Here is a 23,993-nt window from a genome sequence, read left to right as displayed (position 1 = left end):
AAATAAAAGGTATATTGATTGAGAAGGAAGAACCAAAACTGTCCCTGTTCACAGATGTCATGTAGAAAATCCAAAAGGATATACAAAATCCAAAAAAATATACAAAAACAAAAACAAAACAACTCCTGGAACAAACAGGCAATTACAGCAAGTTTGCAAGATACAAGGTTAATATACAATGGTAATTATTTTCCTATATACCAGCAATGAACAAGTAGAATTTGAATTTTTTAAAATTCCATTTACATTAGCATTTCCCCAAAATCAAACATTTGCGTATAAACCTAACAACATATACATAAGATCTATATGATAAAAACTAAAAAATTCCAATAAAGGAAATCAAAGAAGAATAATAAAAGAAGATATATTTCATTTTCATGGATTGGAAGGCTCAATATTGCCAAGGCATTTGTTCTTCCCAATTTTATCTATAGATTCAATGCAATTCTAATCAAAATCCCACAAGTTTTTTTGTGGATATCAACAAACTGATTCTAAAATTTTTATGGAGAAACAAAACACCCAGGCTAGTCAACAAAATATTGAAAGAGAAAAAGTTGGAGAACTGACTTCAACACTTATTATACAGCTACAGTAATCAAGTCTGTATCATTATGGAACACCTGGGTGGCTCAGTCAGTTAAACGGCTGACTTTAGCTCAGGTCATGATCTCAGGGTCCTGGGATAGAGCCCCATGTCAGGCTCCACACTCAGCAAGGAGTCTGCTTGTCCCTCTCCCTCCCACGCTCTGCCCCCCTCCCCCTGGCCCCAGTTGTGCTCTCACTTGCCCTCTCTCTCTCAAATAAATAAAATCTTTCCCCCAAAAAAGGCTATCATTTTGATAAAAGAAGAAATAGGTCAACAGTATGGTATACAGAAGCCAGAACCAGGGCAGCCCAGGTGGCTCAGCGGTTTAACACCGACTTCAGCCCAGGGTGTGATCCTGGAGACCCAAGATAGAGCCCCACATCAGGCTCCCTGTATGGACCTTGCTTCTCCCTCTGCCTATGTCTCTGTCTCTCTCTGTCTCTCTCTCTCTGTCTCTCTCATAAATATTAAAAAAAAAAAAATTAAAGAGAAAAAAAAAAAAAGAGAAGCCAGAACCAGACTAAAATAAATACTTAACGGGTCAATGAAACAAGACACAAAAACAAACAGTAGAGAAAAAAAGTATTTTTGAACAAGTGATGCTGGAACTAAAACACACAAAAATCAATCTAGACACACACCATACATCCTTCACAGAAGCTAACAAAGTAAATGTGAAATGCAAAACTACAAAATTCTTAGAATATAGGAGAAAATCTAGAGGACCTTGGTCTCAGCAATGACTCTTTAGATACAACACCAAAGTCATGATACATAAAAGAAACAGTTGACAAACTGGCCTGCATTAAAATTAAAAATTTCTACTCTGCTTAAAATATTATTAACAAAATAAAAACATAAACCAAAGACTGGGAGAAAATATTTGTAAAAGACACATCTGGTAAAAGATTGTTATCCAAAATATACAAAGAACCTCTTAAAACTCAATAACAAGAAAACTAACAACATGATTTAAAAATGGGTTAATAGAAAAAAATAAAAATAAAAAATAAAAATGGGTTAATAGGTGCCTGGGTGGCTCAGTTGGTTAAGTGTCTACCTTCGGCTCTGGTCATGATCCCATGGTCCTGGGACCAAGGCCCACATCAGGTTCCCTACTCAGTGGGAAGCCTGCTTCTCCCTCTTCCTTTGCTGCTCCCCTCCTCATATGCTATTTCTCTCTCTCATAAATAAATAAAATATTTTCCTTAAAAGAGCTAATAAATATATAACAGACACCTCAGCAAAGATATTTTTATAGCAAATAATCATACAATAAGGTGTTCCATGTGATATATTATCAGAAAAATGTAAGTTAAAATAATGATATGCTACTACACACTTATAGAATGGCAAAAATCAGAAATATTGACAACACCAAATGCAGGTAAGGATGTGGAGCTAAAGGAACTCCTATCACTCACTGCTGGTAGCAATGCAAAATTATACAGCCACTTTGGAAGACAGTTTGGAACTTCCTGATAAAACTAAACTAAACATACTCTTACTTTATGATCCAACAGGCATGCACCTTAGTATTTTCCCAAAGGAGTTGAACTTATGGAGTTGAGAACTTATGTACACACAAAACATTCATGTGAATGTTCATGGCAGTTCTATTAAGAATTGCCAAAATTTGGAAGCAACCAAGCTATCCTTCAGCAGATGAATGGATAAACTGTGGTACATCCCAACAATGGAATATTATTTAGTGCCAAAAAACAGAGGAGTTCTCAAGTTATGAAAGTCTTGGAGGAGGCACCTGGGTGGCTCAGTGGCTGAGCATCTGTCTTTGGCTCAGGTCGTGATTCTGGGGTCCTAGGATCAATTCCTACATCAGGCTCCCCGCAGGAAGCCTGCTTCGCCCTCTGCCTGTGTCTCTGCCTCACTCTGTGTGTCTCTCATGAATAAATAAATAAAATCTTTAAGGGGATCCCTGAGTGGCTCAGCGGTTTAGCACCTGCCTTCAGCTCAGGGCATGGTCCTGGAGTTCCGGGATGGAGTCCCACATCGGGCTCCCTGCATAGAGCCTGCTTCTCCCTCTGCCTGTGTCTCTGCCTCTCTCTCTCTCTCTCTCTGTGTGTCTCTCTCACGAATGAATAGATAAAATCTTTAAAAAAAAAAAAATCTTTAAAAAAAAAAGTCATGGAATTGAACACCAATAAAAATTAATTTATTAAAAAAAAGTCATGGAGAAAATTTAAATGCATATTGCTAAGTGAAAGAAGTCAATCTAAAAGAGTTATATACTGTATAACTGCAACTGTAGGACATTCTGGAAAAAGCAAAACTATGGAGATGGTAAAAAGATCAGTGGTTGCCTTGGATTAAAGGGGAGGGAGGGATGAATAGGTGGAACACAGAGGATTTTTAGGGGAGTTGAGAATACTGTGAGATACTATAATGATGGATACATATCATCTCACACTTGTTCAAACTCATAGAATATACAATGCCAAGAGTGAACCAAAATGTAAACTATAGACTTAGGGTGACAATGATGTGTCAGTTCAGTTTCATCAATTACAACAAATATACCATGCTGTGAGGTATGTTGACAATGGGAAAAGCTATGCATATGTAAGGGCAGAAGGCATACAGGAGATATGTGTGCCTTCCACTCAATTTTGCTGTCAACCTATAGCTGCTCTAAACACTAAAGTCTATTTTTTAAAAATTATACTAGAGGTAACCAAAAGTACTAACGTGAACAAGTACTTATAGGAACATGAATACACTCTCACATCTATGCAGTAACTAATAAATCACTAAAATAGACTAACACAATTCTCATCAAAAACAATATAATATGTAAACTTAGAGCCTAGATTTTTATTTCTAATACTATTCTCCACTAAAAAGAACTAGGGAGTCCTTAGAGAATAGTCAATTTCATATCCTGGGGCAGAGAAAATTAAAGATGTTCTTGAAAAATACTGTTGCCAAAGAGCAATGAGCTTTGAAACATTTTGAGATGATATTAAACAGTACTTAGAAGCAAACTGAAAAGGACATCCACTGGCCAAACTACCACAACTTAACCAATCAAAAGACATTTTTAATTATAATTATTAGCTAAATCATAATTAACAATTGTAATTAACTAAAACAAGTTTGCAAAGCCCTGATTATATAAATGATTCTCAAAGAAAAGTGGAATTTCTCTTAACCAACTTGCACTTCATTCAAGTTGTTTATATATAAGAAAAAACAGACTGTTGTAACAGCCACCACTTCCAAAAAAAAAAAAAAAAAAAAAAAGTCATAGGATGTTCTTACCATAAAAACATAAAAAACTGATCTGTGGGGATCCCTAGGTGGCGCAGCGGTTTAGCGCCTGCCTTTGGCCCAGGGCGCGATCCTGGAGACCCGGGATCGAATCCCACGTCGGGCTCCCGGTGCATGGAGCCTGCTTCTGCCTCTCTCTCTCTCTCTCTCTCTCTCTCTCTCTCTCTCTCTCTCTGTGTGTGTGTGTGTGTGTGTGTGTGACTATCATAAATAAATTTAAAAAAAAAAAACTGATCTGTGAAATTTCTTGTGACTTTCCCAATGGCCACTTATAGGATATTCATTCCCACCACTTACCCCACCCCACACAAATCCCCTATAATCATTTTAATAAATACTCCTCCATTACTGTAAATCATTAAATGAATACATCAAAGAACAAAATTTACAGATACAAGAGACCGTCCAATAAACCTGGGATCTTAAGACATGCACATGTTAAAACCTTGCAGCCAACTCCAGTATGCTTTTAAACTGACTAAAAATGTATGAAACTCTTCTTTGCTTAGGTTTATTCATAGCTTAGTAGTTTGGGTTTTTCTCTTTTAAGTTTCCTTTTCTTTTTTTTTAAGATTTTATTTATTTATTCATAGAGACACGGGGGGGGGGGGGCAGAGGCACAGGCAGAGGGAGAGGCGGGCTCCACGCAGGGAGCCTGATGTGGGACTCAATCCAGGGTCCCCAGGATCAAACCCTGGGCTGCAGGCGGCGCTAAACCGCTGCGCCACCAGGGCTGCCCCTATTTTAAGTTTCATTTATTTAAATAAATTATTTAATTTATTTAATTTCTTATTTATTATTTATTATTTAATTTATTTAATTTATTATTTATTTAATTTATTTAATTATTAGGTGCAGAGGCACCTAATGTGGCACTTGAACTCATGACCCTGAGATCAAGAGTCATGCTCCTCTGACAGGGTATGCCAGGTGCCCCTGTAGCTTACTAGTTTTATCAACTGTTCTCTATTCTTTTCTTTACCATTTTCTTTGCCCTACATTCACTAAAACAACTGGACGAAGGTCTTTCCAAGGACAAAGAGCAAAGACTAGCTCACTTGAATTTATTTAACTTTAGTAAAATAAAAAAAGCCAGAAGAAGACAATTATCCTGCTCCTGTTAAACCTTTCAGTCTCAGCTAAGAGACATGAGAAGACAGTCCATTTGCAGGGCTTAATGATCATCACGTAAGAAAAAAATTTAACGTCAGAATTTTAATTTTGTGGTGATGCTCCAAGAACAGCAGTAGCTTGGGAAATACAAAAAAGAAACTATAAGAATGCAATACCTTTTCAGTTAGTGAAAAAGTGTCTGGAAATATTCTAGGCACTGGTGATAAATCAATAAACAAGGCAAATCCCTAACCCTCATGAAGCTTGCAGTCTGGTGTGGAAGGCACATCATAAATACATAGCACAATGTCATGTCTATTTAAATACTAGGAAGAAAAGAAAAAAAAATAGAGTAACCAGTGTTAGAAAAGTTGGTTCAGAAAAGCCTGTCTGAGGAGAGAGCAAACGAGTGGAGACCTGAATGAATTGAGAGAATAAGCAGTAGGAATATCTAGGAACAGGGGTTCTAAACAAAGCATAAGAAAAGTGCAAAGGCCAGGGCCTGGGTGGCTCTACTTCAGAGAAGCATCTGCCTTCAGTTCAGGTCATGATCTCAGGTTTCTGGGATGGAGCCCCCACATTGGGCTCCCTGCTCAGTGGAGGGATTCATATCCTCATATGAATAAATAAAATCTTTTAAAAAAGAAGAAAAAGGGATGCCTGGGTGGCGCAGCGGTTTGCGCCTGCCTTTGGCCCAGGGCGTGATCCTGGAGACCCGGGATCGAATCCCATGTCGGGCTCCCGGTGCATGGAGCCTGCTTCTCCCTCTGCCTGTGTCTCTGCCTCTCTCTCTCTCTCTCTCTCTCTCTCTGTGACTATCATAAATAAAAAAAAATTAAAAAAAATAAAAATAAAAAAGAAGAAAAAGGAGGAAAGAAAAGTACAAAAGGTTTATAAAAGAATGTGATTAGTGGACTCTGGGAATAGCAAAAAGGCCAGTATGACTGGAGCCCAATGAGCAAGGGGGAAGAGCAGATGTTGTTGGACAGGTAGCCAAGGTCAAATTAGTACAGTTTGAAGATCAGGGTACAGACTTTGGATTTTAAGTATCATTGGAGGCCTTGGATAGTTGACAGAGGGAAATAAGACTCTTAGTTTGGTCTGAAAAGATCCCTTGCTATTATGGAGACAACAAGACTAGAATAAACAAAAGCAAGGGAACAGGTAGCTACCGCAGCAGTCCACACAAGGAGTGGTGGTGGACAGAAGTGGAAGGACATTAGCAAAGGAGATGAAAAGTGTTTGAAATAGAATATATTGTGAAGATAAAACCCAAAAGATTTTCCAATAGGCTCCATATTTTCAGCCTGAAAAATGATGTCATTTAATGAGGCAGAAACACTAGAAGAAAAGTTTCAGGATAACAAAAAAGAGTGCCACAGAGGACATACGAAGTTTGAGATCCTCTTTAGACAGTACGAATAGATGTTAAGAAGAAAGCTATAGATTGTGCTAAAAAACAAGAAAAGAGCTGATAATATAAATTTGGAGTCATCAGCACACAGATAATATTTAAAGCAATTAAAGATGAGCAAAAGAGAATAAAGAGACACCAGTGATGTAGGAAAAAAAAAAAAATCAAGAGAATGTGGTGTGCTGAAAATCAAGTTAAAAAAAAAAAAACACGAAACCGTCACTACTGAAAGTGGTTAGCTGTGCAAAACAATACTGTATAGTTAAGGCCAACAAAGACTATAGCAGCTGGTTGTGGCAATATGAGATCACAGGTGATACTAACAAAAATGATTTAGAGGAGGAGGAAGGAAGTCTGACATGGAGTAGGTTCATGAGAAAGTGGCATCTTGGCAAAATAAGCAGTAGCCGTAAGTATAGACAACTCTTTCAAGGATTTTCCCTATAAAAGCGAGCAATAAAGCATACAGTTGCTGAAAAGGGATGTCTGGTCAAGAGGTGTTTGTGTTCAAGAAATGTAATACTTTAAGTTCAAATGCTAATGGAAATGATTCACTGAGACAGAAAATGTGTGATGCAAGAAACCCAGGAAAACTGAAGGTGCAAAGTCCCTAAGAGATGAAGAGACAGAATCCAGGATACAAGCAGAAAGGCTGGCCTTTCATAACTAGAGTCTGTTCATCCCATGTTAACAGTAGGGAAAGTAAAATATATGGGAGGAGCTCCAAGCAGGAAAGAAGATTTGATGGTGGGTGAATGTAGAATTTCTTTCCTGGTTGCTTCTGTTTTTTCTTTTATTCATTGAAATAAGCAAGATCGTCAATAACTGAAGAATGAAAAACAGAAGGAGGTGTTGGAAGTTTGAAGAGAAAAGGTGGTGAAAGAATGATCACTGATAATGGAAGAGGAAATTTCCATAAAAAAGCAGAATGAGTGGGGTGCCTGGGTGGCTCAGTAGGTGAAGTGTCTGCCTTTGGCTCAGGTCATGATCTCAAGAGTCCTGGGACAGAGCCCTGTATCCCGCTCCCTGCTCACTGGGGAGCCTGCTTCTCCTGCTCCCTCTGCTGCTTCCCTGCTTGTGCACTCTCTGTCAAATAAATTAATTAAATCTTTAAAAAAATAAAAGTAGAATGAGTGTACGGGATCCCTGGGTGGCGCAGCGGTTTAGCGCCTGCCTTTGGCCCAGGGTGCGATCCTGGAGACCCGGGATCGAGTCCCACGTCGGGCTCCCGGTGCATGGAGCCTGCTTCTCCCTCTGCCTGTGTCTCTGCCTCTCTCTATCTCTCTGTGTGACTATCATAAATAAATAAAAATTTAAAAAAAAAAAAAGTAGAATGAGTGTAGAGTAGCAATCATACCCACTTGAGATTTAAGGTCATAAATTTAAAATGAAATCAGTCAGCAAGGTTATGTTTTTTACCAGCCATTATCAGCTGCTACACAGAGTTTGGATTTTGTAATAAAAACAAAACAGTGGCTCAGTGGTTGAGTGCCGTCTTCAGCCTAGGGTGTGATCCTGGAGACCTGGGATCAAGTCCCATGTCAGGCTCCCTGCATGGAGCCTGCTTCTCCCTCTGCCTGTGTCTCTGCCTCCCTCCCTCCCTCCCTCTCTCTCTCTCTCTCTCTCTGTGTGTGTGTGTGTGTGTGTGTGTCTCATGAATAAATAAATAAAATCTTAAAAAAAAAACAGCAGTCATCATAGCAAGTGAGACAATGACATAGGCTGATCATGTATGACCACAAGAAGGACAGGCTGAGGGTGGGATGGAGAATCAGAATGTTGAGAAATCAAGGAGCCAAGAGGCCTGGGTGCTGAATAATTAACATCACAATAGGAGAAGCAGAGGAAAATAGGCAGGTGCTAAATCTTCAGAAAACAAGGGAAAGTACTCAGGAAGACTGTTGGTAAGTGCACAAAAAGGGGCCTGGGGTACAGTTTGGTAGCACTGGTTTAATTACCATGTTAAAAAATGTCATTATTGTGAAAAATGTCACTTAAAACTTCAAAAAGACCTTTCACTAGAAAGTAACAGTATATAACAGTTGAATTGAACAGTATTCAATTTAAGGAAAAGAAATCAAAAAATACCTGGTGGGGAATTTACACAAATTCAAGTTTAAAACTATATGGTTACAAATTTGCAACAAAAGAGCAAAATATAGAATTCTGCATTCCAAGCTTCAGTCATCACTCTACCTACAGAAACTCCACTGAAAAGAGGAACGAGAACAGGAGGACGTCTGAAGGCTTTCCAAGAATTACAGCCATCTAGCAGCAACACACTGACAACTAAAAGTATTTTATGGAAAACTGTATTTCGAGGTACTGCAATTTCTAACTTTTCTCTAACAACTGTATGACATTCTGTAAGCAACAAGAGGACATTCAACTTCACAAAAAAACCTATCACTATGTCTAAACTCTATCCAACAACTGTGAAGAAAACATTGCCTGTTAGAGACCATCTCACACAGACACTCTCTGAATACAACATGAAACCTCGCCTCTTTGACGATTTAAATTATTAACTTTATGAATTTTGGAAATTACTTTAGGAAACCCACTCTATCTTCCTTCTGCAGATACACAATACACATTAGCTTAGAGCACCTACAAGTTCAGCAGATCAGAAAGCATTAAACCCAGCATTTCACAGGATTGCCTGTTAATGGAACATATTTTTTTCCCCACACACATACTAACATAATAAGCTTCAAATAAACACTAAATGGCTCATAAGCAGAAATCAACCACACACTATCGTAATAACAGCCTGGAATTACTGTCCCTTCCAGTTTTAATTTTGCTTTAATAAAACTTTTCTCTACAGATATTAAATACTTCCCACTAAATCAAGGCTGTAGGGAAAAAAAGAGACCTCAATTTTTTCACTGTATCATAACTTATCAAACGATTTCAGCAGATAAGGATTTATAACTCAGTCTATAGACAAATGCTAATAGTGCAAATTGTGTACATTTTTAAAATTCTGTTAACTTTGATACCTGTTTCCACAATATTTTCTGTTTCTGTTGTCTCCAGTCCATCCATGCTGTCCTCATCTTCCACAGTAGTTTTTCCTTTACTCCGAGGCCTACACAGAAGTAAATATGTAGAGTTTAATGTTAAATTTTAAGGCTTACAATTACACTTAAAGAAGTTGAAGGTACACATAATTAAATAACTGAGGCAAATTTACTGCATTTTTCTGTATCAAATAGTAAATACCACATTATAGAGTCATTTTTCTTTAGAAAATTTTAGGTTTTAATTTTGTCCCAGATCAATCTATTTTGTCATCATAAATCACTTAATTCTTGATTTCAGGCTCTCTCCCTCTTTTGAGCTGACCTTGAGATGATCCTCTAGCTACAATAGTGGTTTTTAATCACCTAGTCTAGTGGGTTATTTGCAAAATTCAAACACCAGGTTATACTTCTTTTTAAAAAAAACATTCATTCATTCATTCATTCATTTCATCAAAGACACAGAAAGACAAGCAAAGACATAGGCAGAGACAGAAGCAGGCTTCTCGGAGGGAGCCCGATGTGGGGCTCCATTCCCAGACCCAGGATTGCACCCTGAGCCAAAGGCATCCCGGCGTTATACCTCTATATCTAGTGAAATTGGGGAATGATGCCCAGATGAGTATATTTTTAAGACACTTCCATACATGAAAGTGATGCATATACTTGCAAACCACTCAAAAAAAATTAAATACTGAATATACTTAATCATACATCTTACAAAGTAATACAATTTAATTTCTAAAATTAACTTCAGTAATGTCAAATAAACATAAGAATCATGGTAAAGTGAGATTCTTTGACCCAATGAAATTTTTTTAAAGAATAAGAAACACTAACGCCTTTAAGTTTTGGGAAATCTCAGAAATTAAGGCTAGAAAGGAGTTGAAGAAAAAAAAAAGATCCCTAAACACATAAGAAAAAACACGATATTATGTATTTTAAAAACTTAGAAATTAAAGGAGAAAAAATGAGTGGGAAATATCAGAAAGGGAGACAGAACATGAGAGACTCCTAACTCTGGGAAAAGAACTAGGGGTGGTAGAAAGGGAGGTGGGCAGGGGGTGGGGGTGACTGGGTGACGGGCACTGAGGGGGGCACTTGATGGGATGAGCACTGGGTGTTATTCTATATGTTGGCAAATTGAACACGAATAAAAAATAAATTTATTTAAAAAACTTAGAAATTGACAGTAATATTCAAACAATGAGAGCTTTAAATTATTTTATTACTTAAAAAGACAAACTCAGTATTTAAGTTGAAAAACACTGAGAACAGAAAATAATAAAGGATTAATATGAAAAAGTTACAAATCTATTTTAAATAGAAAAACTTTTTTTTTTAAGATTTTATTTATTCATGAGAGAGAGAGAGGGAGAGAGGGAGAGAGGGAGAGAGAGAGAGAGAGAGAGAGGGGCAGAGACGGAGGGAGAAGCAGGCTGATGGAGCCTGACGTGGGATCACGCCCTGGGCTGAAGGCGGCGCTAAACCGCTGGGCCACGGGGGCTGCCCTAGAAAACCTATTTAAATCTTTCTTTCAAAATGATAATAATCAAAACAAAAAGGAGATGTAACATAATAAACTTTTTTTAAGAGTTTATTTATTTATTCATGAGAGACACAAAGAGAAGGCAGAAACAGAGGCAGAGGGAGAAACAGGCTCCTGAAGGGGAGCCTGATGTGGGACTCGATCCCTGATCCCTGATCCCTAATCCCGAGTTCAGGCCCTGAGCCAAAGGCAGACACTCAACCGCTGAGCCACTTGGCATCTCCCTAAGAAATTTTTAAAGTTGAAGCAATCTCCCCTTCCCTCAAAAAAACTTAAAACACTTGAACCCAAATCCTAATATATCCAAAAACCATGGTTGAAAACAAATCTATGGGAAAAAAAAAAAAACTAAGTAAAATACTAGTAAATATCATCAATATGCAAGCATGACTTAATATTAGAAATTAGTCAATATAACACACTAGATCAAACAGCGAAAACGGCATCATTTCAAATTTCATGAGTGAAGGGGAAACAAAACTGAGTAAGTGACTACACGGACTGAGTGGGGCTAAAAGAATCCAAGGTTGATTGTATTACTTGTGGGAAAATGGAGAAGGTAATTATCTTTAGTATTTATTAAGTAGTTATGTTTAAATTTAAGAGACATCTATAAAGCAATCAAAGGGGAAAGAACAGATGGGATGAGTAAAGTTTGGCCAATCCAACAGCAGGCAAAAAGGAAAATAAAAAATACATAATACATGGAAAATAAAATAAGAAGTTAAATAAAAATACAGTTTTCACAGTAAATATAAGTGGCTTAAACTTGGCTGTCATTATTTAATGATAAAAAGATTAATTTCCCAGGAATTCAATAGAAGTACTCATATTGTATAAAGTAAACATTTACAGAACAAGGACTTGATAAATTCACAATGACAAATTTTCACATCTCACTTCTTAGAAGCTGAGATGAAATATAGTAACATTTTAAGCAATTACTTAGATAACATAGTTAACAAGCATCATTAGACAACTCAATCAATCCTCCTGTGTCTGGCTCTGTTAAAACATGGGGTACAGCATTAAACAACAAAATCTCTGCCTTCACTAAACTACATTCTAGTGAGAAGAAATGTCCATTACTCTTTGTAACAAAAGAGACACACAATATGAAAGAAAAATTAAAGCAAAGAATGAGGGGTTACCACTTTAAACAAGGTATTTATAGGGCAGCCCAGGTAGCTCAGTGGTTTAGCGCTGCCTTCAGTCCAGGGTGTGATCCTGGAGACCGGGGATCAAGTCCCACATCAGGCTCCCTGCTTGGAGCCTGCTTCTCCGCCTCTCTCTCTATCTCTCTCTATCTCTCTCTCTCATGAATGACTAAATAAAATCTTTAAAAAAAATAAAATAAAATAAACAAGATATTTATAAAATAAACCTTACAAAATAAAATTTTATACGAGTAAGGAAACATTTCAATAGAGATCTGAAGTACAAAAGGAACCAAACCATGCAGATATCTGGGAAAGGAACACTAAAGTAGAAGGAAGAGCAAAATCAAAATTAGTAAAATAAGAGTATCTAAGTGTCGAAGGAAAAGAGAAAATACACTGTGGTGGCAACAGAGTGAGTGAGACGAACAGTGAAGAGATACGAAGCCAAAGAAAAAAATTTTTAAAGGAATCAGTTTTTTTAGAAACCTAAAGACCAATAAAAGGACTACATACAGAGAGGCCAGAAATCCTTGAAGTAATCCCAACATGACTGCTACAATGGAATTGAGAATAAGAAATTAATTCAAAATTTAATCTTTATGATTACTCTATGATTATGAATACTCACTGTTAAAAAAACCAAAACATGTATGACTTAGCTGACTTTGTCATTTATACTTCCAAACCACTGTTTTGCTCTATTTTATGTTTTATTCTCCACTATCCTGACCATTGCTAACTTACTGTTTTTTGACAACTGGCTTTATTTCAAACTTGTTTTATTTATCTAAAGGTGGGAGAATGGGGAGTGTGTGCATATGTATTAGTTGTCTGTATTCCTCAAAAAGAAATTTTTAGTTTTTGCTTTGCTTCCTTTTTTCTCTTAATTCTTCATTTTGGCACCAACAAGGAAGGCATGCTTTTTACATTCATCAATCCATCAGAATTATTCTCCTTCTGATCAATGGACCAACTTATCAGCATCAAGTCATTTTTTAATTTCCCATATTTTGGGGCACCTGGGTGGCTCAGCCAGTTAAGCATCTGCCTTTCGGTCAGGGCATGATCTCAGGGTACTGGGATCCAGCCCCACGTTGGGCTCTCTGCTCAGCAGGGAGCTTGCTTCTCCTTTTCCCTATACCTGCCACTCCTCTGGCTTGTGCTATGCCAAATAAATAAAATCTTTTTAAATAAATAAATGAACAAATTTCCCATATTTCACGCATGCCTTTTTATTGCTGTTTACTGGCTTCAGGTATGTGATTGTTCTGACTAATCAAATGCTGCTGAATCCACTTTTTTTTTCCGAATGCAAGAGATAATGGTCATACTTTGTCAAAAACCTGTAAAAATAGATGTATACATTTTACATTTCGATATTGCATTCAGATGTTCCAGGCTTTGACTTTTAATAGAACTTTGGAGTCTCAAAAAAAAAAAAAAAAACTTTGGAGTCTCATTACAAATGGCAACATAAAAATTATTTATCTCAATCTTTCTTTGGCTTTTCTTCTTCTTTTCTTCTTTTGTATCTCTTAAGCCTTCCACTTTAGTTTTGATTCATTCTCCTGCAAAGAAATCTGAAGTAAAATAATACCACTAATTTAATTTGAGAAAATCTTCCACCAAAAACCCAATGTTACATATTATTATTATAAATTAAAACTAATTGGAGTTCCTAAAATAATATAGCAAACTTCTATTTAAAGCCACATGGGAGCAGGGAGTAGGTTCAAATTACCCTCCAGCCATAAACAATTAGAAAACCAGGCAAAATATAAGCAACAACCATTATTACACATTAAACAAAAGGCACGGACAGGACTGTAATCCCTGGACAATAGGAAATAAACAAGGTGAGCCCTACTATCACAAAGGCTTTCTGCATGGAGTTAATTTGCAAACTGTAGCACAGAAAGGGGAATTCCAATTGTACCAAAATGAGGACACAGAAATCGTCGGTTCAGGAGGCTAGAAACTGTGGGATAGAGCACACAAGGGGAAGGAGTTGTACAGGGAGATAGATCCAGATATCTGCATAAGAGTACCCTCAAGTTTTTATCTAAATACCAATCTGTATAAAAGTGGTATAAAACCCCAAACTTGGAACTTGGCTGAATAAGTTCCAAGGAAAGAACACTTACAGCATAGTTGCAATACAAACAAGTCCCAAAGCTTCGAGCCAGGAGTCAGTTGTGTTCCCTCTAGCCAGAATGCCAAGACCCCACTGACTATAATAACATATTCAGTAGAGACTAGAACATGCCTTTAAAAGTAGGCTAAATGAAGCCTACGACAACTTATCTTCTAGACCATCCCTAAAAGAGTTCACAAATAAGCCTCAAGAGAATAAAAATTTTCCACAACTAAACATGCAAACACAAACACACAAGTGAACATTTGTCAAAGTACTACAACAAAATTTAGTTCCCAACAACAAAAAAAAAAAATCACAAATATGGCACCCAATAAAAACTTATGAACTATATAGAGAAGTAAAAAGAATATGTGAGTAATGACCAGGAAAATCAAGGAATAGAATCAGAAAACAACAGAGATGATAGAAGGGACAAGCATGAACATTAAATCGCTATTATCAATATACCTCATATGTTTATGTAATGGAAAATGAAGGAAAGGAGAGAAATGGAAGATGGTAAAAAAAATGCTTAAAATGGAACTCACAGGTAACATTAAAAAAATCAAAATTTTCACTTTGATTAACATCTGATCAGAAATGGCAAACCAAGGGACACCTTGGTGGCTCAGTGGCTGAGTGTCTGCCTTCAGCTCAGGGCATGATCCCAAGTCTAGGGATCGAGTCCCACATCGGGCTCCCTCTGAGGAGCCTGCTTCTCCCTCTGCCTATGTTTCTGCCTCTCTCTCTGTGTCTCTCTCTCATGAATAAATAAATAAAATCTTGGAAGGAAGGAAGGAAGGAAGGAAGGAAGGAAGGAAGGAAGGAAGGAAGGAAGGAAGGAAGGAAGGAAGGAAGGAAGGAAGGAAGGAAGGAAGGAAGGAAGGAAGGGCAAAGGAAAAGATGACTGACATTAAAGATATAGCAAACAACATCTACTCAAAATACAAGACAAAGTGAAAAAAGACAAACACAGCAACAGAGTCCTGTGAGATGACAGCAACCAATCTAAAATGTGAAGTTAGAGTTGGAGAAAAGCAAACAAAAAGTATATATTTAGTGAAATCCGAGCTGTAAATCTTGCAAAATATGTAATTATAAACCCACAGATCCAAGAAGTACAACAAAATCCCAAACACATACAAACACACACACCAGTAACTTTATCGTCAATTTGCAGAATAGAGTAATAAGAGAAAATCTTAAAAGCAGCCAAAGAGGGCAGCCCCTGTGGCTCAGCGGTTTAGCACCACCTGCAGCCCAGGGTGTGATCCTGGAGACCCGGGGTCGAGTCCCATATCAGGCTCCTGCATGGAGCCTACTTCTCCCTCTGCCTGTGTCTCTGCTTCTCTCTCTCTTCTCTGTGTATTCTCATGAATAAATAAATAAAATAAGAAGATAAGAAGTATTACTTACAGAGTAAGAAAAATAAAAGTGACTATAAATTTCTCATGTTAAACTATGTGAGACAGTGAAATAACATAACTCAAGTGCTTGAAGAAAACTAAAGGAAAAAATCCCATAAACCTTATATGAAACATGCAGCAAAAAGCATCCTTCAAAAACAAAAGTAAAGTAAAAGCTTTTTCAAACAAATTCATCACCAAACTTTTATTACAAAACATGTTAAGGAAATTCTTCAGACAAAAGGAAAATGATACTTAATAAAAACCTGGATCAAGATATTCATATGCAAAGGAATAAAAAGTGGTGAAAATGGTAAGTATGTGAGTAAATATAAAACTTTTTCTCATTTTTAATCTCCTTAAAAGTTAGCTCATTGTTTAAAGCAAAAACTATAATTTATTCCAGAGTACATAATATATATAAAATTAAACTGCATGGTAACAATAGTTCAAAACACAGAAGAGTGAAAATAAAGTATACTGGTATACAGGTCTTATTATAGTACATTTGCAGTGAAAAAATGTTACTTGAAGGAAGACTCAGATAAGTTAAAAATTTATGACATAAACCCTAGAGCAACTCTCCTATGAAAACACACACATGCACAGCTTGTTGTAGTCAAATACAGATAGAACCGAATCCTAAAAAAAAAAAAAAAAAAATACTCCATTAACCAAAAAAAGGTAGTAAAAGAATAAAAGTGAACAAAGAAAACAAATGGGACAGAGACAGAATACAAAACAAGTAGATTTAAGCACATTCACATTACTAATTCTGTTAAGTAGCAATAGGTTTAACACTACAATTAGAATAAAAATAATCAATCCTGTTAAATAAAATGTCTATGCAACCCAAAGGAATTTACAGATTTAATATAATCCCTATCAAAACACCAATAGTATTTTTCACAAAACTAAAACAATCCTAAAATTTGCATGGAACCACAAAAGACCTCAATAGCCAAAGCAATCTTGAAAAACAAAACTGGAGGTATAACAATTTCAGATTTCCTGTTATAAAACAGTAGTAATTAAAACAGTATGATACTGGCATAAAGACACACATAGATCCATGGAACAGGAGAGAAAAACCCAGAAATTAAGCCAAAATTATACAGTCACAGTCTATGACAAAGGAGGCAAGAAGATATAATGGGAAAAAGTCTCTTCAACAAATGGTGTTGGGAAAAATGTACAGCTACAGGCAAAAGAATGAAAACAGACCACTTTCTTTCATGATACACCAAAATAAGGTCAAAATGAACTAATAAAGACCTAACTGTAAGACCTGAAACCATAAAAATCCTAGAAAAGAGCAACAAGCAGTAATTTTTCTGATATCAGCCATAGCAACATATTTCTAGACATGTCTCCTGAGGCAAACGAAATAAAAGCAAAAGTAAACCACTGGGACTACACCAAAATAAAAGGCTTCTGCATATCAAAGGCAACAATCAATAAATCTAAAAGGCAACCTGCTGAATGGGAGAAGATATTTACAAATGACATATCACATAAAGGGTTAGTATCCAAAATATATAAAGAACTTATACAACACCCAAAAAACAAATAATCCAATTTAAAAATGGGCAGGAGACACCTGCAGACATTTCGCCAAAGACATCCAGATGGCCAACAGACACATGAAAAGATGCTCAACATCACTCATCATCAGGGAAATGCTAGTCAAAACTACAATGAGATATCACCTCACATTTGTCAGATGGCTAAAATAAAAAACAAAGAAACAGGTAGTGGCCAGTATACAAAGAAAAAGGCACTTTCTTACACTATTGGTGGGAATGCAAACTGGTGCAGCCACTGTGGAAAACAGTATGGAGGTTCCTCAAAAAGTCAAAAATACTACCAGGGCAGGGGGGGCGGTTTAGGGCCACCTTCAGCCCAGGGCCTGATCCTGGAGACCCAGGATCCAGTCCCATGTTGGGCCAGTCCCACATCGGGCTCCCTGCATGGAGCCTGCTTCTCCCTCTGCCTGTGTCTCTGCCTCTTTCTCTCTCTCATGAATAAATAAATAAAATCTTAAAAAAAAAAATGGAACTACCCTATGATCCAGTAACCATACTAATGGGTAATTACCCAAGAAATACAAAAAACACTAATTCAAAGAGATACATGCACCCCTAAGCTTATAGTAGCATTATTTACAAGAACCAAACCATCAATGCATCCCAAGTGTCCAGTGATAGATGAATAAAGATCATGTAGTATACTAATAATAGACTATTATTTAGCCATAAAAAGAAGTCTTGCCATCTGCAACATGGATAGAGCTAGAGAGTATAAAGAAAGCCTAAGCAAAATAAGTCAGTCAAAGACAAATCCCATATGCTCTCACTCACTTGTGAAATTTAAGAAACAAAATAAATGAACAAAGAAAAAAAGAGAGACAAACCAAGAAAGAGACTCAACTATACAGGGCAACCTGAGGGTTGCCAGAGGGGAGGTGGATAGGGAGATGGCCAAAATAGGTGATGGAATTAAAGACTACATTTATCATGATGAAAAAATTTTAAATTAAAAAGCAGAAATTATCAGTTTAAATTTAAAAAGTGAGACCCAATTATATGCAGTCTAAAAGATACATACTTTATTTTTTTATTTTTTTTTTGATGAGTTTTTTTTTTAATTTTTTTTATTTATTTATGATAGTCAGAGAGAGAGAGAGGCAGAGACACAGGCAGAGGGAGAAGCAGGCTCCATGCACCGGGAGCCCGACGACCCCGGGTCTCCAGGATGGCACCCTGGGCCAAAGGCAGGCGCCAAACCGCTGCGCCACCCAGGGATCCCCAAGATACATACTTTAAAGACATTTGTAGGATAAAAGAACAAAAAGATGAAAAAATATAATGTGACAATACTATTCAAAAGAAAGCTACAGGAACTATATTACTAAATAAACTTAAAACAAGGAATATTATAAGAACTACAAACAGACATCACATAATGATAAAAGAGCCAATTCATCAAGGAGATAATAATCCTAAATATCTATGTACCCAATGCTTCAAAATACTGATAACTGAAAACAGAAATATTTAAATCAACAATTATACTTCTATACTACAACACTGCTCAATAATTGATATGACTAGGGATGCCTGGGTGGCTCAGCGGTTGAGCGTCTGCCTTTGGCCCAGGGCGTGATCCTGGAGTCCCGGGATCGAGTCCCGCATCGGGCTCCCTGCATGGAGTCTGCTTCTCCCTCTGCCTGTGTCTCTGCCTCTCTCTCTCTTTGTCTCTCATGAATAAATAAATAAAATCTTTAAAAAAAATAATTGATATGACTAGACAGAAAACTCAACAAAGACACAGAATACTTAAGACTATTAACCACGTAGACTTAAATTGACCATAGAATACACGTAATAACAGAATACAATCCCCAGAATAAGCCAAACTGTAGTCCTTAACACGAAGTTCAATTAATTTTAAAAAGCTGATAGAATACCAAACATGTTCTCTAATGGAATTAAATTAGAAACAAAATATATATAAGCAATATCCTCAGATATCTGGTAAACACACACACAATTCTAAATAACCCACTAGTCAAGAAAGAAATGACAAAGAAATTAGAAAACAGCTTGAACTCAATGAAAATACAGCATTTCAAAATTTGTTAGATTCAGGTAAGCAGTAAATAAAGGGGAATTTACAGTTTTAAATAGTTACATGAGAAAATAAGAAAGATCTCAACTATAATAATAGCATAAACCTCCACTTTAAGAAATTAGAAAACAAAAATCTAATTAAACCATAAGAAAAGGAATAATAAAAAGCCAAAAGCAGTGACATAAGAACACAATAATAAATAATTTTTAAAAATCAATGAAATATTCCCCAAAGATCAATGAAACCCAGATGGTTCTTTGAAAGAGTTAATAAAATAGTTATTTTGCCAGCAAAAATGATGGAGGAGAGAGAGAAAATACATAAACTACCAAGAGAAAAACTGAAAGAGGGGTTATCACCAGAAAGACAATACCCATTAAAAAGAATGAGAAATTATTATAAATAATTTTATGTCAATAAACCAACAACTTAAATGGTCACAATGTTTGAAAGGCCCAAAATTACCAAAGACTCAAGATTAGAAATGGAAAACTTGAATAACCCAAAGTCTATTTTTAAAACTGAATTTGCTGGGCAGCCCTGGTGGCGCAGCATTTTAGTGCCCCCTGCAGCCTGGGGTGTGATCCTAGAGACCTGGGATCGAGTCCCATGTCCGGCTTCCTGTATGGAGCCTGCTTCTCTGTCTGCCTGTGTCTCTGCCTCTCTCTCTCTCTCTCTCTCTCTCTCTCTCTCTCTCTCTGAATAAAAAAAAAAAAATCTAAAAATAAATAAATAAATAAAAATAAAATAAAACTGAATTTGTAAGTATAAGCGTCCCCACAAAGAAAATTCCAATCCCAAATGTCTTTAATGATAGACTCTATAAAATGTTTGAGAAATAATACTAATTCTACACTACCTCCAAGAAATAATAAAGGAAGGAACACTTCCCAATTCTTTCTTTGGTTGGCATTACATTGACAGCAAAATCCAATATCCATCATAAAGACTGGTTTCATAGAATAAAAAACAGAACACTCTACCATCAATTTTTTATATAAATTATACCTGCTATACGAATCAAAATAAAGATAATGCAAGAAAATGAAATTAAAGCCTGCTTTTGCTTTAAAAAACACATATAAAAATGACAAAAGACTGGAAAGGGAGGTGGGCAGGGGGTTGGGGTGACTGGGTGACAGGCACTGAGGGGGGCACCTGACGGGATGAGCACTGGGTGTTATGCTATATGTTGGCAAATCGAACTCCAATAAAAAGAATACAAAAAAAAAAAAAAAGAACCACAATGAGATACCACCTCACATCAGTGAGAATAGTGAAAATTAACAAGACAGGAAACAACAAATGTTGGAGAGGATGTAGAGAAAGGGGAACCCTCTTGCCCTGTTGGTGGGAATGTGAACTGGTACAGCCACTCTGGAAAACTGTGTGGAGGTTCCTCAAAGAGTTAAAAATAGAACTGCCCTACGACCCAGCAATTGCACTCCTGGGGATTTACCCCAAAGATACAGATGCAGTGAGACAGCAGGACACCTGCACCCCATGTTTATGGCAGCAATGTCCACAACAGCCACTGTGGAAGAAGTCTCAGGGTCCATCGAAAGATGATGGATAAAGAAGATGTGGTCTATATATACAATGGAATATTACTCAGCCATTAGAAACGACAAATACCCACCATTTGCTTCAACGTGTATAGAACTGGAGAGTGTGAAGTAAGTCAGTCGGAGAAGGACAAACATTATATGGTCTCATTCATTTGGGGAATATAAAAAATAGTGAAAGGGAATAAAGGGGAAAGGAGAGAAAATGAGCAGGAAATATCAGTGAGGGTGACAGCACATGAGAGACTCCTAACTCTGGGAAACAAATAAGGGGTAGTGGAAGGGGAAGTGGGCGAGGGGTTGGGGTGACTGGGTGATGGGCACTGAAGGGGGGCACTTGACGGGATGAGCACTGGGTGTTATGCTATATGTTGGCAAATCGAATTCCAATAAAAAAAATATACAAAAATAAGGAACACTCAAAAAGAAATGACAAAAGGCTATCAAGGGATTCCAGTTCTATGTAAGATGGAAGAATATATGCCAAACTTTTACTGCCACTGATTGCAACGATAAAACATGGATATAATGCATGGAACAACTATTTGAGTTTCCTGAAAAATATAGAACAGCAGGATGATTAAGAACAGACACCAGAATTCCAAGTACTGCCAAAGTACCGAGTTTACCCTCTTCACCTCTCCAGTATCCCCTGGCCTGAACTGAACAGATTGACACCCAGAAGTGAGTGCTAAGATGCAGAAAGAGTCTGACTGAGCTGACCCACAACCGGCCCACAGATGGGCCCACAGATGGACGTGATCCTAGTAAGTGTAACAGAGACTTTCAGGGCTGAGTTAAAGACCCCTGGCCAAGTTGCAGACTGACAACTTGGCACTGCACACAGAGTACAGACAAAAACATCACTGGGAAAGCTGTGAAAATTAAACTGAACTTACCACAGCCCACAAAAGCCTGGTTGAAACCTGTAGCCTTATGTACCCAGGCCAAGTGCCTGCTAAATCAAAAATATCAACATTCTCCATAAGGTGTTTTTAAAACCCACAGTCTTATAACTAAAGATTCAAAACATTCAGAAAACAATTCAAAATTACTTGATACACACAGAACTACAAAAATGTCAAATCACATGAAAAAATACAATGACTAAACGCCAATGATAAAATGACACAGAGGTTGGAATTATCTGATGAGCACTTTAAGGCAGCTATTATAAAATGTTCAAATGAAAAACATTTGAAAACTCTTAAGACAAAATTTAGAATAGATATCCGGAAAGAAAGAAAAGATACAAAAAAGAACCAAGTAGAAATTTTAGAAATAAAAATTATAAAAACCAAAATAAATAATAAATCATTAGAAACAAATAAATGACAGGACTAAATTGAGACAAATTAATAATTACACTAAATGTAAGTGGACTAGTTATTCCAATTAAAATACAGAGATTGGGTTCCCTGGGTGGCTCAGAAGTTTAGCACCTGCCTTTGGCCCGGGGCATGTCCTGGAGTCCTGGGATCGAGTCCCACATCAGGGCTCCCTGCATGGAGCCTGCTTCTCCCTCTGCCTCTCTCTCTCTATGTCCCTCATGAATAAGTAAATAAAATATTTTTTAAAATAAAATAAAATAAAATAGGGGGATCCCTGGGTGGCGCAGTGGTTTAGCGCCTGCCTTTGGCCCAGGGAGCGATCCTGGAGACCTGGAATCGAATCCCACATCGGGCTCCCGGTGTATGGAGCCTGAGCCTGCTTCTCCCTCTGCCTGTGTCTCTGCCTCTCTCTTTCTCACTGTGTGCCTATCATAAATAAATAAAATAAATAAAATAAATAAAATAAATAAAATAAAATAAAATACAGAGATTAGGGATCCCTGGGTGGCTCAGTGGTTTAGCCCCTGCCTTTGGCCCAGGGCATGATCCTGGAGACCCAGGATCGAGTCCCACATCAGGCTCCCTGCATGGAGCCAGCTTCTCTCAGTGCCTGTGTCTGTCTGTCTCTCTCTCTCTCTGTCTCTCATGAATAAATAAATCTTTAAAAATAAAATTAAATTTAAAAATACAGAGATTATCAGAATTGATTAATAAAACATGACCCAACTGTATGCTATCTACATGAAACTCAATTCAAATGCAATGACATATTTAAGGAAACAGATATAGCTATGCAACACTAATCTAAATTAAGTAGGAGTGGCTATCCTAATACTATAATAAAGCAGACTTCAAAACACACAAAAAAATTACCAGATGTGTCAACTATACTCAAATTAAAAAAAAAAAATTTAAGATACCAGGGATAAATAGGGATATCACATGTTAATAACTGGGTCAATTCACCAGTAACAAAAAATTCTGATTCTGAATGTGTATGTACCTAATAACCGAACTTCAAAATACATGGACACACACCCCCTCCATATATTACTGGGGCACCAGGCTGGCTAAGTTGGTAGAGCATGTGATGCTTGATCTCAGGGTGGGGGCAAGGGGACTGTTGAGAATTCTATCCTCATGTTGGGGGTAAAATTTACTTTAAAAACAGAAACAAAACAACAACAAAATGTTACTATATTATTCTCACTGAATCCTCTTAACTGTCCTGAACTAGGTATACTCTTCCCATTTTACAGATAATCAAATTCAAATTAAGAATGGTTACATAAGTTATTCAAAGTCACTTAACTGGCTGAAGTTAAAGAGCAGTAAGGGTGACATACTGGGGAGATCCATGAACTCCTCTGCTGAGGTCAATAAAACTACTGCTTCCTCCAAAACCTAACTAAAAACAATTTGTTGCGGGCAGCCCAGGTGGCTCAGTGGTTTGTCTCCTGCCTTTGGCCTGGGGCGTGATCCCGGTAGACCCGGGATCAAGTCCCACGTCTGGCTCCCTGCATGGAGCCTGCTTCTCTCTCTCTCTCTCTCTCTCTCCGTCAAATAAGTAAATAAAATCTTTAAAAACATAAATAAATAAAATAAAAACAATTTGTTGCAAGTGGGGGTAGCTAGCTACCTAGGGCCAATGCCTATATTTACTACCAAAAGCCACAGTTTTAATTCAGAAGCCCACTACTCAGGCCTTCACACATCAAATGGGCAAGGAAAAGATCTTATAAGTCCCGAGTTCACCTCTCCTCTAAGTGTTTTAGGATT

General features: G+C 37.2%; 1 protein-coding gene across 12 annotated transcripts in view; it reads right to left on the bottom strand.

Moving 5' to 3' along the window:
• KMT2C (lysine methyltransferase 2C) overlaps positions 1-23,993 on the bottom strand; it is a 282,347-nt gene that overhangs the window by 189,054 nt on the left and 69,300 nt on the right. For all 12 annotated transcript variants that reach the window (XM_055335130.1, XM_055335137.1, XM_055335136.1 and 9 more), the window contains exon 2: positions 9,413-9,501. In XM_055335130.1, coding sequence (XP_055191105.1) covers positions 9,413-9,501 — 89 coding nt within the window. The remainder of the gene's footprint in view (positions 1-9,412; positions 9,502-23,993) is intronic.

The sequence above is a fragment of the Nyctereutes procyonoides genome, unplaced genomic scaffold (assembly GCF_905146905.1).
Source record: "Nyctereutes procyonoides isolate TBG_1078 unplaced genomic scaffold, NYPRO_anot_genome, whole genome shotgun sequence".
NCBI lineage: Eukaryota > Metazoa > Chordata > Mammalia > Carnivora > Canidae > Nyctereutes > Nyctereutes procyonoides.
This window is presented reverse-complemented; position numbering and strand designations above follow the sequence as displayed.